Source organism: Rhinopithecus roxellana, chromosome 7 (genome assembly GCF_007565055.1).
Source record: "Rhinopithecus roxellana isolate Shanxi Qingling chromosome 7, ASM756505v1, whole genome shotgun sequence".
NCBI classification, from domain to species: domain Eukaryota; kingdom Metazoa; phylum Chordata; class Mammalia; order Primates; family Cercopithecidae; genus Rhinopithecus; species Rhinopithecus roxellana.
In genome coordinates this window covers 5208966-5235555 of record NC_044555.1, presented here as the reverse complement: position 1 = coordinate 5235555, position 26590 = coordinate 5208966, and the positions used below count along the sequence as shown (strand labels likewise).

The 26590-nt window shown below is 38.3% G+C and overlaps 1 protein-coding gene across 2 annotated transcripts; it reads left to right on the top strand.

Annotated features, from left to right (window-relative positions):
* Positions 1 to 1528: 1528 nt before the first annotated feature.
* Positions 1529 to 4307, top strand: LOC104658147 (protein FAM47A). 2 transcript variants are annotated; one of them, XM_010358085.1, is made up of 5 exons: positions 1529 to 2337; positions 2536 to 2612; positions 2760 to 2854; positions 2990 to 3394; positions 3500 to 4307. In XM_010358085.1, the coding sequence occupies exons 1-5, from the start codon at positions 1601 to 1603 to the stop codon at positions 4151 to 4153; spliced, it is 1968 nt and encodes a 655-aa protein (XP_010356387.1). In that variant the 5' UTR covers positions 1529 to 1600; the 3' UTR covers positions 4154 to 4307. The 2 variants fall into 2 exon arrangements, with proteins under 2 accessions (XP_010356387.1, XP_010356386.1); XM_010358084.1 differs by lacking the exon at positions 2536 to 2612 and adding an exon at positions 2635 to 2707 and having other exon boundaries at positions 1529 to 2526; positions 2849 to 4307.
* Positions 4308 to 26590: the final 22283 nt, after the last annotated feature.

Genomic DNA, 26590 nt, shown 5'->3' with positions numbered 1-26590 from the left:
CCTAACAAGGGTCGTAAGAAAACTTCTTTTTAAAAATGAGTAAGAATGTACAGAAAAAAATTATTATGTGATAAGAAAATGATATGCTTAAGGAATAATGCAGGCTGAATTTGTCTATAATTAAAATTTTTTATAAAAATGTTTTTCATAGTGTTGTTTTAAGCACTATAAGAGTGATAACAATTTAACTGATATTATTTAAAGGAAAATGAAGGATTGCAACTGGACTGGCGGGGGTATAACGATATTCAGATTGGAAAGGAAGAAGGGAAACTGTCTTTATTCACAGATGATACTATCATATATACAGAAAGTTCAATGAAATATACAAAAATTCTTCTGAACATTATGAGTGAGTTTTCCAAGGTTGTATGATACCAATGGATATACAAACATCAATATTTATATATGCTAACAACAAAAAATTGGAAATTGCAACTAAAAAAGTACTACATATAATAGTATGAAAAACAATATTTAGGAAAAATCTGGAGAGAAAAAGATGTGAAAGGCACATACACTAAAAAATACACAATATTCCTGAGAAAATGAAAAATCACATAAACAAATATAAAGATGTACGTTTCTCAGTGGTCAGAAGATTTCCTATTGTTAACATGCCAATTATCCTCAAATTGATCTATAGATTCAACAGAATCCTAATCAAATTCTCAAAGGACTTTTTCTTTTTGACATTGACAAACTGACTTTAAAATTTCTACAGAAATGCAAAGGACCTAGGAAGAACTAACTTTGTAAAAGAACATTGTTAAAGGACTAAGACAGCCTAATTTCTAGATTTATTATAAAGCTAAAGTAACCAATAGAGTGTGAAATTTGCGTGAGAGAAAAATCAATGGAAGAGAAAAAAGTGCACAGAAATTGACCTTCAAAAAATATACACAACTGATATTCTACCAATTTCCAAATGTAATTCAGTGGAGAAAAGTTAGTCTTTACAAAAATAGTTCTAAAATTATCAAATATATGTAAGCAATAGGTACATTTTTAAATAAAAACTTTGATTTATATATTGTGCTGTTTACAAAAATTAAAACCTTTTCCTTTGGATAGGTCAAGTTTTCATAGATACATCAAAAGAAGCACAATCCAGAAAAGAACAAATTGATACATTGGACTTCATCAAATTAAAAAAAACTTCTCTTTGATACTGTTAAGACAATGAAAGGGAAAAGCCAAGGATGAAGTGAAAAAATTGCAAATCATATATCTGATAACCTATTTACATCTAGAACACAGCAAGGAAGCAAGGATTCTCAAAACTAAATATGACATCCAGCAACACAATTTAAAAATGGGAGAAAAAATCCACAGAAACTTCAACCGAGGAGAGATAAGGATGGCAAATAAGCAAATATAGAGATGTTCAATACCAGTAGTCATTAGGAAACGCAAATAAAACCCAGAATGAGATTGCACTACACACCTGTTAGAATCCCGGCTGCGCAGGTGGCGTCAGCGCTGCCCCACCTCCAGGAAGGAACCTGGGCTGCACGTGGCTGGCGGTCTCCTAGCGACTAGAGCGGCAGGGATCAGGAACCGCGGAAACTGGAGAGGTGGCACCCCAGCGAGGGCCACCATGGGGAACCAGAGACCGCAGGACCAGCCGAGGTCCCCGGGCATGGACTTCAAACCCTGGTACTGTGACAAACCGCCTTCCAAGTGCATCGCGAAGCGCAAGCACAGGCGCCTGAGGTTCCTGCCCATGGACACCCAGAACTGGGTATTCATGACGGAGGGCATGAACGACTTCCGCTACGGCTGTCCGTCTCCCGAAGATACGCTCATTTGTGGCCGTGACGAGTTCTTACTCCCCAAAAGCTCTCGCAGAGGTCCCCAAACTGACCCCAAAAGCAGGCAGAAAAAGTTGCTCAAGAAAGCGGCCCTATTTTCCAAGCTCTCTCCAGCCCAGCTAGCACGGAAGGCGTTCGTAGAGGAAGTGGAAGCCCAGCTGACGGCCAAGCATCCCTTGGCCATGTACCCCAATCTGGGAGAAGATATGCCTCCAGATCTCCTACTACAGGTGCTGAAACTGCTGGATCCTGAGAGGAAGCTGGAGGATGCTTGGGCTCGTTGTGAGGCCCGGGAGAAAACAACCGAGGTACCCACAGAGCCTGGTAAATACCCCAGTGGGGAACTCTGCCCAAAGCCTCCCGAGACTCCGGTGTCACATCTCTGCCCGGAGCCTCCCAAGACTCCGGTGTCCAGTCTCCACCCGGAGCCTCCTGAGTCTGGAGTGTCCCATCTCCACCCGGAGCCTCCCAAGACTCCGGTGTCCTGTCTCCGCCCAGAGCCTCTCGAGACTGGAGTGTCCCATCTCGGCCCGGAACATCCCAACACTCGTCGGGTGTCCAGTCTCCTACGACAGCTACTGAAACTGGATTCTGAGAGGAAGCTGGAAGACGCACGGGCTCGTTGCGAGGGCCGAGAGAAGACAACCAACGAACACACAGAGCGTGGTAAATACCCTTGTGGGGAATTCTGCCCGCGGCCTTTCGAGACTCCGTTGTCCAGTCTCCGCTCAGACCCTCCCGAGACTGGAGTGTCCCATCTCCGCCCAGAGCCTCCCAAGACTCGGGTGTCCAGTCTTCTCCTGAAGCCTTCCGACACTAGAGTGTCCCATCTCCGCCAGGAGCCTCCCAAGACTCCGGAGTCCAGTCTCCGGCCAGAGCCTCCTGAGACTGGAGTGTCCCATCTCTACCAAGAGCCTCTCAAGACTCATCGGGTGTCCATTCTCTGCCCTGAGCCTCCAGAGACTGGAGTGTCCTACCTCTGCCCGGAGCCTCCCGACACTCGCGTATCTCATCTCCGCCCGGAGCTTCTGGAGACCGGAGTGTCCCATCTCCGCCTAGAGCCTCCCAAGACTCGTCGGGGGTCCAGTCTCCACTTGGACCCTTCTGAGACTGGAGTGTCCCATCTCGGCCTAGCGCCTCCCAAGACTCGTCGGGGGTCCAGTCTCCACTCGGAGCCTTCCGAGACTGGAGGGTCCCATCTCCGCCCGGAGCCTCCCAAGACTGAAGTGTCTCATCTCCAGCCAGTGCCTCCCAAGACTGGAGTGTCCCATCTCCGCCCAGAACCTCCCGACACCAGTCGGGTGTCCAATCTCCTACTATACATGCTGAAAGTGCTGGATTCTGGGAGGACGCTGAAGGACGTATGGGCTCGTTGTGAGGCCCGGGTGAAGAAAATCGAGGAACCCACCGAGCCTGATAAATTCCCTTGTGGGGAACCCTGCTTGCAGCCTCCGAAGGCTCAGGTGTCCCATCTCCACCCGCAGCCTCCCAAGACTCGTCGGGCGTCCAGTCTCCGCTCGGATCCTCCCAAGACTCGTCGGAGGTCCATTCTCCGTCCAGAGTCTCCCAAGACTCGTCGGGTGTCCAGTCTCCGCCTGGAGCTTCCCAAGACTCGTCGGGTGTCCAGTCTCCGCGCGGAGCCTCCCAAAGCTCCAGTGTCCCATCAGTTCTCGGAGCCTCCCAAGATTCGAGCGTCCTACATAAAAGAACTGTTTCACGAAGATACACCAAACACAACAGAGTGCGTTTCTGACTCTCTTCGATATAGATACACATCAGAAAAACTCCGTGAATTCTTCAAGTGGGCTGCAGACCTGGGAGCTGATGAAGAATCCATCAGGAATCTGTTTGACTTTACCCCCAAGTACAGAGCAACCTATTACGACCAAAAGATTAAGAAGGTAAAAGAGTGTTCCTCAGAGCTGAAGTACAGCATGGAGCTAGATGAAAAGAATGAGGCTAAATTCTTCTCACAGGAAAAATACTGGGGCAGGAAACTCCACACGCCATCGAATTCTTATACCGCACAGCGTGTGAAGATGAAGTATGGAGCATGGTACCTCAAGCCTAAGTTGTGGAAAAAGCTAAGAAGTGATGAACCTTTGATTGACCCCAAGCTCTTGCTTGAAAAGCCTGATGAACCTGACATTCTTGACGATCTTTATGGACCAATTGCCTTTAAGGATTTCATTCTAAGCAAGGGCTATGAAATGCCTGCCATCCTTGAAAGACTGTTTGCCAGGAAGGGATGGACTTATGACTCTGTTAAGACTCCTATTCAACGTGCAATACGATTTTACAAGTACAAAGAAATTGCACACACATCGGAAGAATATTAGGTGGTTTTCCATTTACTACTTAATTGAGTATTTCTTGCTCTGATTTTAAACATCAATCAGAATTTATGATGACTGGCCCCGTGGATGTACAACTTCGGCAACATCTGTAACTTCAATACTTAATGTTTATAAATATTTCTTAATGACCTGCTTTGGCTTCATTATTTCATATATTTTATCAATTATGTGATTCATATTCGTATATACTTTTTCACATTGTTGAAGCATTGTGAATATTACATCATCATGTCAATTATTTGTAAAAATACATAAAACCAGAAATTATTATTATTAGAATTATTCTTTAACAGATAAATAGGGTCAGGCACATTTGCTCATGCCTGTAATTCTCCCCGCTTTGGGAGGCCCAGGTGGGTGGATTGCTTGAGCCCAGGAGTTCAAGACCAGCCTGGGAAACATGGTGAAACCTGGTCTCTACAAAAAATCTAAAAATTAGCCAGGTGTGGTGGCATGCACCTTGTAGTCCCAGCTACCTGGGGGGTGCTGAGGTGGGAGGATGGCTTCAGCCCAGGAGGTGGAGACTGCAGTAAGCTGTAATCCTGCCACTGCACTCCAGTCTGGGCGACAGAGCAAGACCCTGTCTCAAAAAAAAAAAAAAAAAAAAAAAAAAAGCTGAGTAAAAGAAGAATTATATAACTCATATTAAAATTGAATGAAATAATTATGACAATTATTTTGCTAACCACTAATTGGAGTCTATAGGCAAAATAATGTTAACACTTTTTAATAGTAAAATTGTTATCTTCCCCTTTGGGATTCCATAAAATCCCCAAAACAAGTTTGAAAACTACTTATCAAAATCATAGTTGAAACTTGAGTTATGCCATTTTATCATATCTCTCAATACAATGTATGTATTTCGCCATGTTCATAAACCTTCACAACAAAAGACTATTACCAAATCATATAAACAGGTGCAGAATTGGAGGTAGCTTCAACTCCCTGGCAAATCTCATGTGCAAAATAGGATCTGTTTGAGAAACGCTACCAAGCAACATCAAATATCCTTACATATCTGTTCAAGTTCAAATAATTTTCTTTTCATGAATAGCAATTTAAAATGCACTCAAGTTTAAAATAATAAATCAAGTAACTTATTTACCTTTCAAAAATAACATGTAACACTGTCTGGTGGAGGTAAATTTGTATCTAAATATATTTGTAGTGTAGATCTGAAGTGCACTTTTTCTTTCAGTGATGAAAAAGGCCATCTGTAAATGGAAGCATATGCATATATTTCATCTAAGTAAGGAGTGATATATACATCTGTCTATGTGCAAATTCTGTTTCTAGTGAAGTTTGTCTGTGGGCATTGTGTTCCTGAAGAACTAAGATTTTTATGTTGTTTTCTAAGACAAGGCCTAGAATTTCTCTTCAAATTCATCATCACAAACTTAGGTTCATGGTTCATGTCACCACTATGTCTTGTTGTATCTGGAACAATTTCCAACCCATGTCTCTTCTTGAGTGCATTTTTGTAAAATACAAGCATGGCTTGTTAATTCTCCAGGCTCATCTAAACTTATCTAGGTTTATAAACATTCACACACACATGCGCGCACACACACACACACACACATGTTCCTGCATTCCCAACTCCAGTCAACAGTCCTTTTCTTATCTCTGTGTGTTTCTTGTGTCTTTGTACATACTTTTCTCTATTGTAATGACTTTACTCGGGCCATGCAATCCTGTTTCAGTGTCTCCCCGCCAAGGTCAATTTTATAATTACTTTTATTAAGATCTTATATATGTAGACAAGGACACTCATTTTCCAGTTGTCTTCCACTGGAGAACTCACTTCAATATCCTAGAGAAATGAGTCATTAATGCCTTCAAAATAAGGGAAATCCCCATACTTATTTATTCAGACTTCTGAGAGACCAGTGTAATGCCTCATGGCTCAGAGTTATCTGGTTTTTTTTTTTTTTTTTTTTTTTTTTGAGATGGAGTCTCACTCTTTTGCCCAGGCTGGAGTGCAGTGGCATGATCTCAGCTCATTGCAACCTCCGTCTCCCAGGTTCAAGTGATTCTTCTGCCTCAGTCTCCCGAGCAGCTGGGACTACAGGCATGTGCCACCACACCTGGCTAATTTTTGTATTTTTATTAGAGATGGAGTTTCACCATATTGACCAGGCTGGTCTTGAACTCCTGACCTCGTGATCCACCAGCCTCGGCCTCCCAAAGTGCTGGGATTACAGGCGTGTGCCACCGCAACTGGCCAGCCGAGTTATCTGGTTTCTGAGGTTCTCCACTGAAGCCCTGGGCTTCAGGCAGCAGCATTCAATGTTAAGATCCTTTCAGCAAGAGACAGACCTACTTTTCTACACTTGGTTATGTGATCTCGCACTTCATGGAGGATGTATCCTCATCTACACAATGGACACCATATCATCAAACTCAAATTCTGGTGAGACTTAAAGGATTACTTATTGGAGTGCCTAATGCCTCAAGCATCACAGAATTGATACTCAATATATATTTGTGGAAAAGGAGGGAGTAGGAAAGAAAGAAGGGTACTAAAAAAATCACAGCAGAAAGACACCAATAAAATAACTTTTTGATGGTGTTTATCTGGTAATAGCCTTCATCTATATTACACACAAACTTAGCCTTTGCTTAAGATGAAAAAGTGGTGCTTGCTTTGGCTGCACATATACTAAAATTAAGATGAAAAATTCTAATTGCAAAATAAGAACCACTGGTTAGGGCTTCTATTGCTTATTGGCAATGACTACTTCCAGTAAAATAAACTTTCCTCAGAGAAATTATGTGGGTTTCTCCACACTGTAATTACACACCTTGGTATTACTTGTCACACAGATACAAAAAGAAACAATGTTTGATCTATTTGGATTTTTAACACCAGTTGGACTTCTGAAAACATCCTGACTTCAAATCCATAGGTTTTAGAAAGAGAGGGAATTCAAGAGAAATTGGTATATAATTGTTCCTGTGTAGCCTAAAGCTATGAATGGTATATTCCATAAATACTGTAGTAATCGATTGTATTACAGCATCACATAGGTTTCATAAAAGCTTTGGATAATTTGTCTGCAGGAATATGTGATTTAATGAAGATGAAAGGAATTATTTTTCATTTCTGAGAGTCTGTATGAATGAGCAAGGCCTTTGGAGCTAGGCAAAAATTAGTTCATATCCCAGTGCTGCCATGTTCTTATCCTGTAGCTTTAGGCGGAGGCAGAACAGATGGAGGGAAAACACAGAGGCTGGGCTGGAGGGGGAGGAAGCTAGGAACACTTCCCGGGGCTACTGCACACTGGAACGTGTTCCTGGCCGCCAATGACTCCGACAAAGAGGATGTGCTTAACAGGCAATCCAAGGCAAGGAGCAACCCAAATTCACTGTGGGCCTTTGGAATCTCAGCAGGAGGAGACCCCTCAATTACCACTGACACTTGCGTTGGCAGGGAAAGCTACTTAGAGAAGTGGTAAGGGCAGAACTCCAGCCGGGGGCAGAGCACAGAGGGTGTCCTGTGGGAGCAACTGTAGTGAAGCCCTCTCAGAGACGTGCATCACCCTAGGCTAGAATCGCTGCCATAGGAAAATTTAGCCCTAAGGGAACTTTCGGACCTGAACTCTACAGGGCAATCTTATCCATGAGACAGGACCAGTACAACCAGAGCACCTCTCATTCTGTTGGCCTCCTGCAGGGCCCCAGCCTGGCCACAGCTGTTTGCAGCACAGCTGCAAGGCGCCTCCTGGGGCTTATATCATAGCTGGTGAACCACACCTGACTGGCAGAGTGCTTCAGCAGAGTGACCTCTGCAGACACACAACAGCTCATTTGCACCCATGGTCGCCATCCAAATTGCTATGTCTGTGCATGTATGCCCAGGCAGACCTAGCCTTCCCTTCCCCATCAGCTCACTGGTACTGGAACTCCTGCACACTACCTTGGCACTGCTGCTAGCGTGAGTGTGCCCCCTCACCCCTCCTCCCACCCCCCACACCACCATTGTCTTCAGAACATTGGCGGGCTCAGAGCACCCCAGCCCTACCCCTGTCAGTACCCTGCCCCTGAGCCTGGGCCACCAGAGCAAAACTAGACATTGAAAACAGTAGACTAGCCCCAGCCTTGAGCAGACTGCTGCCAGCATGAACAGTCCTGTACCCCCGATGCCCCCACCTCCACACTAAAACCACCACCTGCAGGGACACGCACACAGTCCCAGTGGGGGCTCCTCACCCCCACCAAGCCATACTGCCACTACTGCTGCTGCAAATATCCACATCGAGGCTAGCACCCCAGCACCCATGAGAACCCTGCTGCAGCAAATGGATAAGTGTGCACCCTCCAACGCTGCTGCTGCAACTGCTGCTAATACATGGGAACAAGGACAGGTCCCACTGTCAAAGCCCTGTGAAGTGCTTTGGCTGGCACTACTTACTGGAATGTTGTGACCAGTTGTCTGGTAGCACCTCAGCCCCTCCAGTACAACAGGTTCCTAACCTGGAGGAGCCAGAGATCAAAGCTGGGACCTGATACCAGTCTACCTGAGTTACAGCATGCAATCCAGGCAGGAGTTCTGAGCTGAGCCTTGGCCCCCAAAAATCTTCCAGTCATGAAGCCGGTTGACTGAATTCACCTTATATCACAATCACACCCCCAAGGTTATCAAATAGAATGAAAGTAAAAGAAAAAAAATAGCCCATCCACAGTACAGAAACTTCAAAGATTTAAAAAACATCAGCCCACAAAGATGAGAAAGAACCAGTGCAAGAAGTCTGACAACTCAAAAAGCCAGAGTGTGTGTGTTTTGTCAAAAATGACAAAAGGGATGTTACCACAGACCCCACAGAAATACAAATAATCATCAGAGACAATTATGAACACTTCTATGCACACAAACTAGAAAATTTAAAATAAATGGATAAATTACTGGACACATATACTCTCCCAAGACTGAACCAGGAAGAAATTGAATCCCCGAACAGACCAATAATGAGTTCTGTAATTGAGGGAGTAATAAATAGTATACCAACCAGAAAAATTCCAGGACAACATGGATTCACAGCTGAATTCTACCAGATTTACAAAGAAGAGCTGGTACCATTCCTACTGAAACTATTCCAAAAAACTGAAAAGGAGGGACTCCTCCCTAACTCATTGTATGAGGCCAGCATCATCCTGATACCAAAACCTTGCAGAGATACAACAACAATAAATTTCAGGCCAATATTCTTGATGATCATTGATGTAAAAATCCTCAACAAAATACTGGCAAACTGCATCCAGCAGCACATCAAAAAGCTTATCGACCATGGTCAAGTCAGCTTAATCCCTGGGATGCAAGATTGGTTTGACATATGCAAATCAATAAATGTTATTCATCACATAAACAGAACTTAGGACAAAAACCACATGATTATCTCAATGAATGCAGAAAAGTCTTTGGATAAAACTCAACATCCCTTCATGTTAAAAACTGCCAATAAACTAGGTATTGAAGGAACAAGTCTCAAAATAATATGATCCATATATATCAAACCCACAGCCAATATCATACTGAACGGGCAAAAGCTGGGAGCATTCCCCTTGAAAACAGGCACAAGACAAAGATGCCCTCTTTTACCACTCCTATTCAACATAGTATTGGAAGTTCTGGCTAGCAATGTCAGGCAAGAGAAAGAAATAAAACATATTCAAACAGGAAGAGAGAAAGTCAAACTATCTTTGTTTGCAGATGACATGACCCTATATCTAGAAAACCCCATAGTCTCAGACCAAAAGCTTCATAAGCTGACAAGCATCTTCAGCAAAGTCTCAAGATACAAAATCAAGGAGCAAAAATCATTAGCCTTCCTATAAACCAACAACAGGCAAGCTGAGAACTAAATCAGGAATGAATTGCCATTCACAATTGCCACAAAATGAATAAACTACCTAGGAATATAGCTGAAAAGGGAGGGAAAGGATCTCTACAAGACAATCTACAAACCAATCCTCAAAGAAATAAGAGATGACACAAACAAATGGGAAAACATTCCATACTCATGGAGAGGAAGAATAAATATCATTAAAATGGTCATTCAGCCCAAAGCAATTTATAGATTCAATGCTACTTCCATTAAACCACCACTAACATTCGTCAAAGAACTGGAAAAAAAAAAAACACTATTTAAAAATTTATATGTAACCACAGAAGAGCCTGAATAACCAAAGCAATCCTAAGCAAAAAGAATAAATCTGGGCTGGACGCAGTGACTCACACCTGTAATCCCAGCATTTTGGCAGGCTGAGGCAGGCAGATCACCTGAGGTCAGGAGTTCGAGACCAGCCTGGCCAACATGGTGAATCCCCAACTTTACTAAAAACACAAAAATTAGCTGGGCCTGGTGGTGGGCAGCTGTAATCTCAGCTACTCGGGAGGCTGAGTCAGGAGAATCGTTTGAACCAAGGAGGTGTAGGTTGTAGTGAGCCGAGATTGAGCCATTGCACTCCAGCCTGAGTAACATGAGTGAAACTCTGTCACAATAAATAAATAAATAATAAATCTGGAGACATCATGCTACCTGACTTCAAACTATACTACAAGGCTACAGTAACCAAAACAGTGTGGTATTGGTACAAGAGCAGACATATAGATCAAAGGAACAGAATAGAGAACCCAGAACTAAGACCACACACCTACAATCATCTGATCTTCAACAAACCTGACAAAAACAAGTGATGGGGAAAGGATTTCCTTTTTAATATATGGTGCTGGGAGAACTGGCTAGCCATATGCAGAATATTGAAACTGGACCCTCTCCTTAAGCCATATACAAAAATGAAGATGGATTAAAGACTGAAATGTAATGTAAAACTATAAAAACCCTAGAAGAAAACATAGGCAATACCATCAGGACATAGGCACAGGCAAAGATTTCATGACAAAGATGCCAAAAGCAATAGCAATGAAAGTAAAAATTGACAAACGGGATCTAACTAAACTAAAAAGCTTCTGCACAGCAAAAGAAACTATCAACAGAATAAACAGAAAACATACAGAATGTGATAAAATGTTTCAATCAATGCATCTGATAAAGGTCTAATATCCAGCATCTATAAAGAACTTTAACAAATTTACAAGGAAAAAACAAACAACCCCATTAAAAAGTGGGCAAAGGACATGAACAGACACTTCTCAAAAGAACACATGCATGATGAAACAAGCATATGAAAAAAGCTCAACATCACTGATCATTAGAGAAATTCAAATCAAAATCACAATGAGATCCAAAATACTATTACTTTAATGTGTAATCAATATAAAAAATTATTAACAAGAAAAAACAAAAAACAAAAAACAAAATCACAATGAGACACCATCTCACACCAGTCAGAATTGCCAAGACCAGCTCAGTCACAGAGACCCTAACCCAGTGGTGCCAGAGGAATTAAAGACACACACACAGAAATATCGAGTGTGGAGTGGGAAATCAGGGGACTCACAGCCTTCAGAGCTGAGAGCCTCAAACAGAGATTTACCCACATATTTGCTGACAACAAGCCAGTGATAAGCACTGTTTCTATAGATTATAGATTAACTAAAAGTATTCCTTACGGAAAACAAAGGGATGGGCTGAAACAAAGGGATGGGCTCTGGCTAGTTATCTGCAGCAGGAACATGTCCTTAAGGCACAGCTCACTCATGCTATTGTTTGTGGTTTAGGAATGCCTTTACGCAGTTTTCCACCCTGGGTGGGCCAGGTGTTCCTTGCTCGCATTCCAGTAAACCAACAACTTTCTGGGTGGGTGTCATGGCCATCACGAGCATGTCACAGTGCTGCAGAAATTTTGTTTATGGCCAGTTTTGGGGCCTGTTTATGGCCAGATTTGCTAGCCTGTTGCCAACACAGAATGGCTATTACTAAAAAGTAAAAACATAATAGATGCTGGCAAGATTGTGGAGAAAAAGGAACGCTTTTACACTGTTAGTAGGAGTGTAAATTAGTTAAAACATTGTGGAAGACAGTGTGGTGGTTTCTCAAAAACCCAGAGACAGAAATACTATTCAACCCAACAATCCCATTACAGGTTCTATAGCCAAAGGAATATAAATCTTTCTATTATAAAGTCACCTGCACATGTTTGTTCATTGCAGCACTATTCATTATAGCAAATACATGGAATCAACCTAAATGCCCATCAATGATAGACTGGATAAAGAAAATGTGGTACATATGCAACACAGAATAATATGCAGCCATAAAAAGGAACAAGATCACATCCTTTGCAGGGACATGGATAGAGCTGGAGGCCATCATTTTTAGCAAGCTAACAAAGGAACAGAAAACCAAACACTGCATATTCTTACTTATCAGTGGGAGCTAAATGAAGAGAACACATGGACACAAAGAGGGGAACTATAGACACAGGGACCTATAAGAGGGTGGTGATTAAAAGGAGGGAGAGTAGCAGAAAAAAAAATTTGGGTACCAGGCTTAGTATCTGGGTGATGAAATAATCTATACATCAAATCCCAGTGACATGAATTTCCATATATAACAAACCTGCAAATGTACCCCTGAACCTATAATAAAAGTTAAAGAAAAAAAACAAATCTTAACTCCCAATGTGATAGTAGAAGAGGCAGGGCCTTTGAGAGGTGATTAGCTAATGAGGACAGACTTCTCAAGAATGGGATTAGTGTCCTTATAAAAGACATGTTAGGAAGCAGGTCCTTACCAGACAATGAATCTACCAGTGCCTTGATCTTAGACTTAAGAGTCCGCAGAACTGTGAAAAATACATCTGTTGTTTATAAGCCACTCAGTCTACGGTATGCTTGTTATAGCAACCCAAATGAACTAAGATATTGAGATAAACATTCCTAAAATTTATTTTATTTTTCCACAATATTTATTTTTTATTTATTTATTTATTTATTTATTTATTTATTTATTTATTTATTGTTGGGATGGAGTCTCGCTCTGTCTCCCAGGCTGGAGTGCATTGGCACGATCTTGGCTCACTGTAAGCTCTGCCTCCTGGGTTCATGCCATTCTCCGGCCTCAGCCTCCAGAGTAGCTGGGACTACAGGAGCCTGCCACCACGCCTGGCTAATTTTTTGTATTTTTAGTAGAGACGGGGTTTCACCATGTTAGCCAGGATGGTTTTGATTTCCTGATCTCATGATCCACCCGCCTCGGCCTCCCAAAATGAATTTTAAAATATTTCATTGCTCATATCAAAAAATATTTACTTTTACTCACCCAGGGCAGTAGAGCTTAACCACAAACCTGTTATTTAAGAGAAAATGGCCTGTTTCTAACATTGTAAGTTCAAAATATAAACAGCATTGAATGTGTCAAACCCACATGTAGGTGGAGAATCTACATCATTATCATTTTCTTCAAATTTCTTATAATGTATAAGCTATTGAAAAGAAATAGGAACTTCCAGGAACCATGGAGTTGAAGGGGCATGAAAAAAAGGGTTAGAGGTCATTAAAGTAAGAACTACTAGTAATTTTCACCTTATAAGAAACAATGGCAGAAATTCAGGTCTCTATGGCATAAATCAAACGATATTTGAAAAGCAAACATTTGAAAAAAATCATTTAATCTTTCTAAGTTCTAACTCCTCATCTCTAAAATGAAAATGGTAATAAAAAGCTGTATTTATTTTTATAAGTATTTGCTGAGCCACTGATGGAAAAAGAGATAACTAGAAATAGCTCAATCTCATGAAGGACTGAAGCCCAATTTCTTTTTTTTTTTTTTTTTTCTGAAGCCCAATTTCTAATAATAAACTCATTACCACATGATTAAGGTGATCTTCCATTAGCACATCTCATTGAGGGAAACAAAATGAAATTTCTTAGGATGTCAACATCAGATGGAGTTTTAAAGTATCTGTACATTTTCCACACATACTATCCTGAATAAAAAATAACCAGACATAGGAAAAGACAAAACTTAAGTAAACATTAATTGTAAAAATGACCATTGCAATTGACCCACAATATAGTCAGGTATTTGAGATATCAGGCAAAAACTAAAATTACCTGGAGTGATATTTCGAAAAACTGAATGGCAAGTTAGACAATTTCAGCAGATAACTGAAAAAATTGAAAATGGACACTTTAGGACTAATTATACAATAAGCAATTTTAAGAACTCAGTAAATAGATTTAATAGTATGCTAGACAGCTAAAGACAAAATGGCCTGGAAGATAAACCAGAAGGAAGTATCCATATCCAGCTATTGAGAGAAAAATAATATAGGTAACAGAGAAATAAGTGTAGGAGACATTTGGGACATGGCGAAAGTATAAAAATGTATAATTCGAGTTACAGAAGAATAGAAAAGAGAAAGATGGCACAGCAACAATATTTGAAAACCTAATGACTAAGAAACTCTCAAAGCTGGAAAATACCAGTGACAGATTCAGGAAATGCCACAAACCACAAGAATGATAAATATAAGGAAAACCACACCTAAACACATCATATTAAAACTTCTGAAAACCAAACATGAAAATAAATATATAATTTTGTTTTAAATTTTTTATTCCTAATTTTTGTGGGTATATAGTATGTGTATATATTTTAATATTGATATGCTAATATCAACAAGAGAAATAATTTCACTGCCCTAATAATTCCTTGCGCTCCATCTACTCCTCCCTCCCTTAGAACCCTTAAATCTCTGAAAGTTACTGACCTTTTTACTGTCTCCATACTTCAACCTTTTACAGAATGTCAAATAGTTGGAATCACATAGTATACAGCCTTTTCAGATTGGCTTTTTCCATCTAGTGAAATTAGTTCATCTATATCTTTCTGTTTTTATCACTGAATAATATCCCACTGAATGGACGTGCCATACATTGTTCATCCATTCACCTATTCGAGGACGTCATGGTCACTTCCAAGTTGTGGAAATTATGAGTAAAGCTGCCATAAACATTAGTTTTGTAAGAAAGTTTCAAGCTGTTTTCCAAAGAGGTGTACCGTTTTGCATTTTCACCAGCAAAGAATGAGAGTTCTTGTTACTCAACTTCCTTGCCAGCATTAGGTGCTATCAATGTTTTGGAATTTCCATTCTAATTGTTATATAGTTGTTTCTTATTGTTCATATCAATCAAGGTTCTTGAGACTGACACAGCCAATAGGATACACACACACACACACACACACACACACATATATATATATATATGTAAAAGGGATTTATTAGGGAGAATTGACTCACAGGATTACAAAGGTGAAGTCCCACGATAGGACTTCTGCCAGCTGGGGACTGAGAAAAGCTGATAGTGTTGCTCAGTCCAAGTATGAAAGCCTCAAAACTAGTGAAGCTGACAGTGCTTCCCTCAGTCTGAGGCTAAAGGCCCAAGAGAACCCAGGAGCCTGCTGGTGCAAATCCCAGAGTTCAGAGGCCAAAGAACCTGGAGTCCGATTACCAAGCCATAAAGAGAGAAAGCTAACTTCTGGCAAGGGGAGAGATGATCAGAGCAAGAGACCTGAGCAAGCTGAATACCCCACTTCTTCTGCTACCTTTGTTCTATCTCCGTTGGCAGCCAATTGGATGGTGCTCATCCACACTGAGGTTGGGTCTTCCTTTCCCAGTACTCTGACTCCCATGTCAATCTCTGAAAACACTCCTTTGCACACACCCAGAAACAATGCTTCAGCAGTCATCTAGGCATCCTTCAATCCAATGAAGTTGACACATAATATTAACCATCATAATGTTGTTTTAGTTTACAACTCCCTAACTACATATACTGTTGAGCATCTTTTCATGTGCTTATTTTCCATTTGCAGATCTTCTTTCATGAGGTGCCTGTTTAGATATTTTATCTGCTTTTAATATTGAGATGTTTGTTTTCTCATAGTTGAGCTTCTAGAATTCTTTATGTATTGTGAATACAAATTATTTATTCTATATATGTTTTGAAAATATTTTGTCTCACTGTATGACTTGATTTTCATTCTCTGAACAGGATGTTTCACAGAAAAATGTTATAATTTTAAGGAATTCCAATGTATCTACTTTTTTCCATAGATTATGCTAATGATGCTGTATCTACATAGTCTTGGCCAAACCGAAGGCCACCTATATTTTCTCTTACGTTATCATCTGAGAGTTTTATAGTTTGGCATTTACATTTAGGTCTATAATGCATTTGACGCTATTGTTTGTAAAATGTGCAAGGTCTGTGTCTACATTCATTTTTTTTTTTTTTGCATATGAATGTCCAATTATTCCAGCACATTTTGTTGAAAAGAGCATTCTTTCTCCACTGAATTTTCATGCTCATTTGTCAAATACGAATTGATTATATTAATGTAGGTCTATTTTTAGACTTTCTATTCTGTTCCATTGATCTATTTTTCTGTTTCTTTGCCAATACTACAATATGTTGATTATTGTAACAATATAGTCTTGAAGTCGGGTAGTATTAATCCTCTGATTTTGCTCTCCTTCAATGTTGTGTTGGCTATTTTGGGTCTTTTGCCTTTCCATATAAACTTTCAAATCAGTTTACTGAAATTCACAAAACAACTTCGAATTTTGATTTGAAATGCATTGAATCTATGGACACATCTTTAATTATTCATCAATTTTTTAGTTTCCCTTTATGTAAATCTTGTACATATTTTGTTAGATTGTACCTAAGTATTTCATGTTTTTGGTGTCAATATAAATGGCATTGTGTTTCTAATTTCAAATTTCAACTGTTCACTTCTGTTATATAAAAAAAGAAAATGGGCCGGGCACCATGGCTCATGCCTGTAATCCCAGCACTTTGGTTAAACATAGTAGTCTTTTATACTTTTATACTGAGATAGCGCCACTGCACTCCAGCCTGGTGACAGAGCAAGATTCTGTCAAAAAAAAAAAAAAGAAGGAAAGAGAAAGAAAAAGAAAATTGCTTTTGTATACTAACTTCGTATTCTGCAAACTTTCTGTAATCACATATTTGATCCAGAAGATTTTGATGATTCTTTAAAATTTTCTACGTAAGCAATCATCCCAACTAAAAAAAAAAGAGTTTTATTTTTTCCTTTTCAATCTGTATAACTTTATTCCATTTCTGATTTTTTTGCATTAACTAGGACTTCCAGTATGATGTTGATAGGAGCGGTAAGAGTGGACATTCTTACTTTGTTCCTCATCTTAGCATGAACATGTTTTCTCACCTTTAAATATGACAGCTGTAGACACACAAACTCCAGGTGGATTCAGTCTTAGGAAGCATGTTCACTCTTTTGTGAGCTTTACCTCCAGGAGCCCAACTATATTTTCACAGTGAAGTAGTATCAAGTTATTTTAAGGTGGACCTGGAACAAGTGCAAATGTATATTGCAAACTCTAGGGCAACCCATTTTAAAAAGTTGTAAAATAAGTATCACTGATATGCTAAAAAAAAGTAGATAAAATGGAATCATAAAAAAAGCTGAATTAATATCACAAAAGGCAGAAAAAAGAATAGAGGAAAAAATAGGGATAAAGAACAGTAACAAACATGGTACATATTAATTTAACTATATCAATAATCATGTTAATTGTCAATTGTTTAAATATGCCAATGAAGGCCGGGCGCGGTGGCTCAAGCCTGTAATCCCAGCACTTTGGGAGACCGAGACGGGTGGATCACGAGGTCAGGAGATCAAGACCATCCTGGCTAACACGGTGAAACCCCGTCTCTACTAAAAAAATACAAAAAATTAGCCGGGCGATGTGGTGGGCGCCTGTAGTCCCAGCTACTCGGGAGGCTGAGGCGAGAGAATGGCGTAAACCCGGGAGGCGGAGCTTGCAGTGAGCTGAGATCCGGCCACTGCACTCCAGCCTGGGCGACAGAGCGAGACTCCGTCTCAAAAAAAAAAAAAAAAAAAAAAAAGAAATATAAGAGAAAGAGCAAACCAAACCCAAAATTAAGTAGAAGAAAGTGAAAATCATGGTAGAAATATATAAAATTTGAGACTAAAAAAATAGAAAAGATTAATGAAAGAAAAAGTTGGTTTCTTGCAAAGATAAAGAAAATTGACACAACTTTAGCCATACTAATAAAAAAGAGAGATCTAAATAAATAAAATTAGAGATGAAAAAGGAGACATTACAACTGATACCACAGAAATTAAATGGATTATTAATGGCTACTATGAGTAATATGCCAATAAATTGGAAAATATAGAAGAAATGTATAAATTCCCAGATATATATAACCTATTTTGATAGATCCAGGAAGAAATCCAAAACCTGAACAGACAAATAATAAATAATGAGATAGAAGTTGTAATGAAAGTCTTCCACACCAAACAAAACTAGAGACCCAATGGTTTCACTGCTGAATTTCACCAAACATTTAAAGAAGAACTATTACCAATACTACTTACAGTATTCTGAAAAATGAAGGAGGGAATACTCTCAAACTCATTCTGTGAGGTCAGTATTACCGTGATACTAAACCAGACAAGGACACATCAAAAAAAGAAAACTAGAGGCCAGTATCACTGATGAGTATTGATGCAGTGATCCTCAACAAAATACTAGCAAACTGAATTCAACAATGCATTAAAAAATCATTCATCACGATCAAGTGGGATTTAGCCCTGAGATGCAAGGATGGATCAACATATGCAAATCAGTCATTGTGATACATCATACCAACAGAAAGAAGAACATAAACCATGTGATCATTTCAACTGATGCTGAAAAAACATTTGATAAAATTCAACACCTCTTCATGATACAAACCCTAAAAAAATGGTGACAGAAGGAACATACCTCAACATAATAAAAGCCATATATGGCAGACCCAGAGTTAGTATTATGCCAAGTAGTGAAAAACTGAAAACCTTTCCTCTAAGACCTGGAATAAAACAAGGATGCCCACTTTTACCACTGTTATTCAGCATATTACTGGAAGTCCGAACTAGCACAAGCAGACAAGAGAAAGATTTAAGGAGCATCCACATAGGAAAGGAAGAAGCCAAATTATCCTGTTTGCTGATGATATAATCTTATATTTGGAAAAACCTCAAGACTCTACAGGAAAACTATAGGAACTTATAAACAAATTCAGTAAAGTGGCAGGATACAAAACCAACATACAAAAATCAGTATCATTTCTCTATACCAATAGTTAACAACATGAAAAAGAAATAAAAAAGTAATTCCATCTATAATAGCTGGAAGTAAAATACCTAGGAATTAAACTAACCAAAGAAGTGAAACATCTCTACAATGAAAACTACAAAACTTCAATGCAAGAAATTGAAAAAGAAACAAAAAGGGAAAGATATTCCATGTTCATAGAGTGGAAGAATCACTATTGTTAAAATGTCCATATTATCTAATACAATCTACAGATTTAAGGCAATCCCTACAAAACTCCAGATGACATTCATCACAGAAATAGAGAAAACGCTCCTATAATTTAAATGTAACTGCACAAATTCCAGAATAGCCAAAGCTATCCTAAGCAAAAGAAATTAAACTGGAGGAATCTCATTACTTGTCTTTAAATTATGCTAGAGAGCTATAGTAACCAAAACAGCAGGGTACTGGCATAAAAACAGACACATAGACCAATGGAACAGAATGGAGAACCCGAGAACAAATCTGCACACCTACAGTGAACTCACTTTATACAAAGGTGCCAAGAACATACACTGGAGAAAAGACACTATTTTAATAAATGGTGCTTGGAAAACTCAATATACATATGCGAAAGGATGAAATTAGACTCCTATCTCTCACCACATACAAAAATAAAATCAAAATGGATTAAAGCCTTAAATCTAACACTGCAAATTATGAAACTACTAAAAGAACATGTTGAATAACCTCTGTAGGATATTGGACTTGGCAAAGAGTTTTTTAGTAGCATCCCACAAGCAAAAATGGACAAATGGGATCACATGAACTTAAAACGCTTCTGCACAGCAAAGGATACAATAAACAAACTGAAGAGACAACCCACAGAATGGGAGAAAATATCTGCAAACTATTCGTCTTACAAAGGATTCATAATCAACACATATAAGGAACTCAAACAACTCTACTGAAAAAAAAATCTTAAAAAAGATTAAAAATGGGGAAAATATGAACAGATATTTCTCAAAAGAATACATACAAATGTCAAACAGGTATATGAAAAGGTGCTCAACATCATTGATCATCAGAGAAATGCAAATCAAAACTTCAATGAGATATCATTTCATCCCCAGTTAAAATGGCTTATATCCAAAAGACAGGCAATAGCAAATACTGGCTAGGATGTGGAGAAATGAAAACCCTTATACACTGTTGGTGAGAATGTAAATTATTACAACCACTATGAAGAACAGTTTGAAGTTTCCTCAATAAACTAATAATATAGCTACCATTGATCCAGCGATCCTACTTCTCAGTATATTATGCAAAAGAAAGGAAATCAGTACATCTAAGAGATATCCGCACTCCCATGTTTATTGCAGCACTCTACACAACAGCCAAGATTTGGAATCAACCTTAGTGTACATCAACAAATGAACGATAAAGAAAATGTGGTACATATACACAATGAAGTACTATTCAGCTATAATAAGGAACGAGATCCTGTCATTTGTAGCAGCATGCATGGAACTGGAAGTCATATATTAAGTGAAATAAGCCAGGCACAGAAAGACAAATTTTGCATGTTCTCATGTATTTGTGAGGTTGAAAATTAAAATGATTGAACTCATGGAGATAAAGTTTAGAAGCATGGTTACCATATTCTGGGAAAGATAGTGGGGTACTGGGGGAAAATGGGATGATTAAGCAGTACAAAATGATAGTTAGCTAGAATGAATAAGAGCCAGTATTTGGCTGGGTGTAGTGTCTCGTGTCTGTACTCCCAACATTCTGGGAGACTGAGGCGGGCAGATTGCTTGAGCCCAGGAGTTGGAGACCAACTTGGACAGCATGAAGAAACCCGTCACTACAAAAAAAATACAAAATTAAAAAAAAAAAAAAAAAAAAAAAAATACAAAATTAGCCAGGCATGGTGGTGTGTACCTATAGTCCCAGCTACTCAAGAATCTGAGGTGGGAGAATTGCTTCAGTCCAGGAGATAGGGGTTGCGGTGACTGGAGATCATACCACTGCATTCCAGCCTAGGAGACAGAGAAAGACTCTGCCAAAAAAAAAAAAAAAAAAAAAAAAATGAAGAATATCTAGTCTTTGATAGTATGACAGAATGACTACAGTCAACAATAATTCATTGAACATTAAAAAAATAATTTAATATAATTGGATAGTTTATAACACCAATAAAGAATATGCTTGAGGGAGATGGATGTCCCATTTACCCTGATGTGATTATTGTATGCCTATATCGAAATAGCTTATATACTCCATAAATATAAACACTATGTACTTACAAGAATTAAAAATTTTTTAAAAATTAACTTTTTTTTAAAATTTAAAAAGTACTGGTGGGAAAATAATACAAAGTTATATTTGGGTCATTGAAGCACCAGAATAACACAGAAACAGTATTTGAAGAGATATAACACATGAATAAGTTTGTCAAGTCACTTATTGGAAAATTTCTAAGAGTTCCAAGCCACAAAATAATAATAATAAAAAAAAACAAAAAACCAAACAAACAAAAACAAGGAACCCCCAAACTAGACAATTTATAATAAAATTCCTGAAATTCAAAGGTGAATAGAAACCTCTTAATGGCCAAAGTTAATCAACATGTGGCCTCCTAAGGCATAACAATCAAATTTAAAGATGACTTCTTATCAGAAAAATTGGATGTTAGAAGATGATAACTTGACAGCTTTAAAGTGGTAAATATTAATAACTGGCAGCTTAGAATTATATAACCAATAAAAATATCCTCCAAAAATACAGGTGAAATAAATGTTTATATGTGAAAAGGAAAAAAAAAAAATCCTGAGATAATTCTCTCCAGTAGCTTCTATACAAAAGCAATTCCAATGTGAGATCATCAGATAAAACCAATAAAAAATTATAGCAGTTCAAAACACAAAATTATGAAAAGGAATAAAGAACCATGAAAAGGATAAATATGTGGGTGAATCTAAAAGTATATTAAATATGTAATGCCATAATATATATGGTTCATAAATTTTAAGTATATGCAGAATTAATATTCAGAAAAAAGAATACAAAAATGAAAGGAGCCTACATTACTTTTAAGTGTTGAAGGTCCTTGCATCATTTGGGAGGTGTTAAAATTAAAAATTTATATTAGACATTAATAAATCTATAAGCCCTGTTATAATCTCTAGCATAACTATCAATAAAAGAGTATTTTAACATAACCTAATCAAAGTTGAAATGATTAAATTATTGATTCATTAAAAATAAGTCAAGAAAATAGCACAAAAAAAAGAGCATAGAAAATGAGACAAACAGAAAAGTTTGCTGGTGGATTTAAGTACAAATAAATTAAGAATTACTTCAAATTAAAAAAGATCTAACTCTTCCAATTTAAAGACAAATATTTTAAGACTGAAGAAAATTCTAACTGCATGCTGCTTAAAAGAGAAAAAAATTCAAATATAAGGAAGATAATTGATTTTTAATTAAATGATAATGGATTTATATGACAAAAACAAAACAATTAAGAAACATTGTAGCTATACATGTTTCAGAAAAAATTGTCTAACATCAGTAATTATTACTAAGAATGAATAAGACCTACTATTGGATAGCACAACAGGGGACTATAGTCAACAATAATTTAATTATTCATGTTAAAGTAACTAAAAGAGTGAAATTGAATTGTTTATAACACAAAGGAGAAATGCTTCAGAGGATGAATACTTCATCCTCTATGATGTGATTATTATGCATTGCATGATTGTATCAAAGTATCTAATGTATACCATATATATACTCACCTATTATGTACCCACAAAAATTAAAAATAAAAAAAATTAAAAAAACAAGAATTATTACTAATTATAATGGAAAAAATCCCATAATGATAAAAGAATCAACTAGGAACATGTAACTATCCTTAACTTGTATGCTCTGAATTACATATCCAAGCATGTATAAAGAAACAAAATGACATAAAAATAAAGATAAATTGAGAAGTTCTCATTCAAATTGGAGGATTCTGATAGATGTCTCTTAGTACTTGTCAGAAAAAAATCAGTAAAAATATACAAAATGATAACAACGATCAAACTTTAACTTTAAATGTATAAAACACGAGGCTAGGAAGAAACTGCATCAACTAACGAGCAAAATAACCAGTTAATATCATAATGGCAGGATCAAGTTCACACATAACAATATTAACCTTAAATGTTAATGGACTAAATGCTCCAATTAAAAGACACAGACTGGCAAACTGGATAAAGAGTCAAGACCCATCAGTCTGCTGTATTCAGGAGACCCATCTCACATGCAGAGACATACATAGGCTCAAAATAAAGGGATGGAAGAAGATCTACCAAGCAAACGGAGAACAAAAAAAAGCAGGGGTTGCAATCCTTGTCTCTGATAAAACAGACTTTAAACCATCAAAGATCAAAAGAGACAAAGAAGGCCATTACATAATGGTAAAGGGATCAATTCAACAGGAAGAGCTAACTCTCCTAAATATATATGCACCCAATACAGGAGCACCCAGATTCATAAAGCAAGTCCTTAGAGACTTACAAAGAGACTTAGACTCCCATACAATAATAATGGGAGACTTCAACACTCCGCTGTCAACATTAGACAGATCAACGAGACAGAAAGTTAACAAGGATATCCAGGAATTGAACTCATCTCTGTACCAAGCGGACCTAATAGACATCTATAGAACTCTCCACCCCAAATCAACAGAATATACATTCTTCTCAGCACCACATCGCACTTATTCCAAAATTGACCACATAATTGGAAGTAAAGCACTCCTCAGCAAATGTAAAAGAACAGAAATTATAACAAACTCTCTCTGACAACAGTGCAACCAAACTAGAACTCAGGACTAAGAAACTCAATCAAAACCGCTCAACTACATGGAAACTGAACAACCTGCTCCTGAATGACTACTGTGTACATAACGAAATGAAAGCGGAAATAAAGATGTTCTTTGAAACCAATGAGAACAAAGATACAACATACCAGAATCTCTGGGACACATTTAAAGCAGTGTGTAGAGGGAAATTTATAGCACTAAATGCCCACAAGAGAAAGCAGGAAAGATCTAAAATTGACACTCTAACATCACAATTAAAAGAACTAGAGAGGCAAGAGCAAACACATTCAAAAGCTAGCAGAAGGCAAGAAATAACTAAGATCAGAGCCGAACTGAAGGAGATAGAGACACAAAAAACCCTCCAAAAAATCAATGAATCCAGGAGTTGGTTTTTTGAAAAGATCAACAAAATTGACAGACTGCTAGCAAGGCTAATAAAGAAGAAAAGAGAGAGGAATCAAATAGATGCAATAAAAAATGATAAAGGGGATATCACCACTGACCCCACAGAAATACAAACTACCATCAGAGAATACTATAAACGCCTCTACGCAAATCAACTAGAAAATCTAGAAGAAATGGATAATTTCCTGGACACTTACACTCTCCCAAGGCTAAACCAGGAAGAAGTTGAATCCCTGAATAGACCAATAGCAGGCTCTGAAATTGAGGCAACAATTAATAGCCTACCCACCAAAAAAAGTCCAGGACCAGATGGATTCACAGCTGAATTCTACCAGAGGTACAAGGAGGAGCTGGTACCATTCCTTCTGAAACTATTCCAATCAATAGAAAAAGAGGGAATCCTCCCTAACTCATTTTATGAGGCCAACATCATCCTGATACCAAAGCCTGGCAGAGACACAACAAAAAAAGAGAATTTTAGACCAATATCCCTGATGAACATTGATGCAAAAATCCTCAATAAAATACTGGCAAACCGGATTCAGCAGCACATCAAAAAGCTTATCCACCATGATCAAGTGTGCTTCATCCCTGGGATGCAAGGCTGGTTCAACATTCGCAAATCAATAAACATAATCCAGCATATAAACAGAACCAAAGACAAGAACCACATGATTGTCTCAATAGATGCAGAAAAGGCTTTTGACAAAATTCAACAGCCCTTCATGCTAAAAACGCTCAAGAAATTCGGTATTGATGGAACGTACCTCAAAATAATAAGAGCTATTTATGACAAACCCACAGCTAATATCATACTGAATGGGCAAAAACTGGAAAAATTTCCTTTGAAAACTGGCACAAGACAGGGATGCCCTCTCTCACCACTCCTATTCAACATAGTGTTGGAAGTTCTGGCTAGGGCAATCAGGCAAGAGAAAGAAATCAAGGGTATCCAGTTAGGAAAAGGAGAAGTCAAATTGTCCCTGTTTGCAGATGACATGATTGTATATTTAGAAAACCCCATCGTCTCAGCCCAAAATCTCCTTAAGCTGATAAGCAACTTCAGCAAAGTCTCAGGATACAAAATTAATGTGCAAAAATCACAAGCATTCTTATACACCAGTAACAGACAAGCAGAGAGCCAAATCAGGAATGAACTTCCATTCACAATTGCTTCAAAGAGAATCAAATACCTAGGAATCCAGCTTACAAGGGATGTAAAGGACCTCTTCAAGGAGAACTACAAACCACTGCTCAGTGAAATAAAAGAGGACACAAACAAATGGAAGAACATACCATGCTCATGGATAGGAAGAATCAATATCGTGAAAATGGCCATACTCCCCAAGGTTATTTATAGATTCAATGCCATCCCCATCAAGCTACCAATGAGTTTCTTCACAGAATTGGAAAAAACGGCTTTAAAGTTCATATGGAACCAAAAAAGAGCCCGCATTGCCAAGACAATCCTAAGTCAAAAGGACAAAGCTGGAGGCGTCACGCTACCTGACTTCAAACTATACTACAAGGCTACAGTAACCAAAACAGCATGGTACTGGTACCAAAACAGAGATATAGACCAATGGAACAGAACAGAGTCCTCAGAAATAATACGGCACATCTACAGCCATCTGATCTTTGACAAACCTGAGAGAAACAAGAAATGGGGAAAGGATTCCCTATTTAATAAATGGTGCTGGGAAAATTGGCTAGCCATAAGTAGAAAGCTGAAACTGGATCCTTTCCTTACCCCTTATACGAAGATTAATTCAAGATGGATTAGAGACTTAAATGTTAGACCTAATACCATAAAAACCCTAGAAGAAAATCTAGGTAGTACCATTCAGGACATAGGCATGGGCAAGGACTTCATGTCTAAAACACCAAAAGCAACGGCAGCAAAAGCAAAAATTGACAAATGGGATCTAATTAAACTAAAGAGCTTTTGCACAGCAAAAGAAACTACCATCAGAGTGAACAGGCAACCTACAGAATGGGAGAAAATTTTTGCAACCTACTCATCTGACAAAGGGCTAATATCCAGAATCTACAAAGAACTCAAACAAATA

Bases quoted from the DNA above. Each gene is read 5' to 3' on its own strand.
- LOC104658147 (XM_010358084.1), top strand. From the start codon at position 1,601: ATGGGGAACCAGAGACCGCAGGACCAGCCGAGGTCCCCGGGCATGGAC. The intron at 2,527-2,634 runs GTTGTCCAGTCT...TTCCGACACTAG, and splicing joins CCGCGGCCTTTCGAGACTCC to AGTGTCCCATCTCCGCCAGG. The intron at 2,708-2,848 runs GTGTCCCATCTC...GAGCTTCTGGAG, and splicing joins CAGAGCCTCCTGAGACTGGA to ACCGGAGTGTCCCATCTCCG.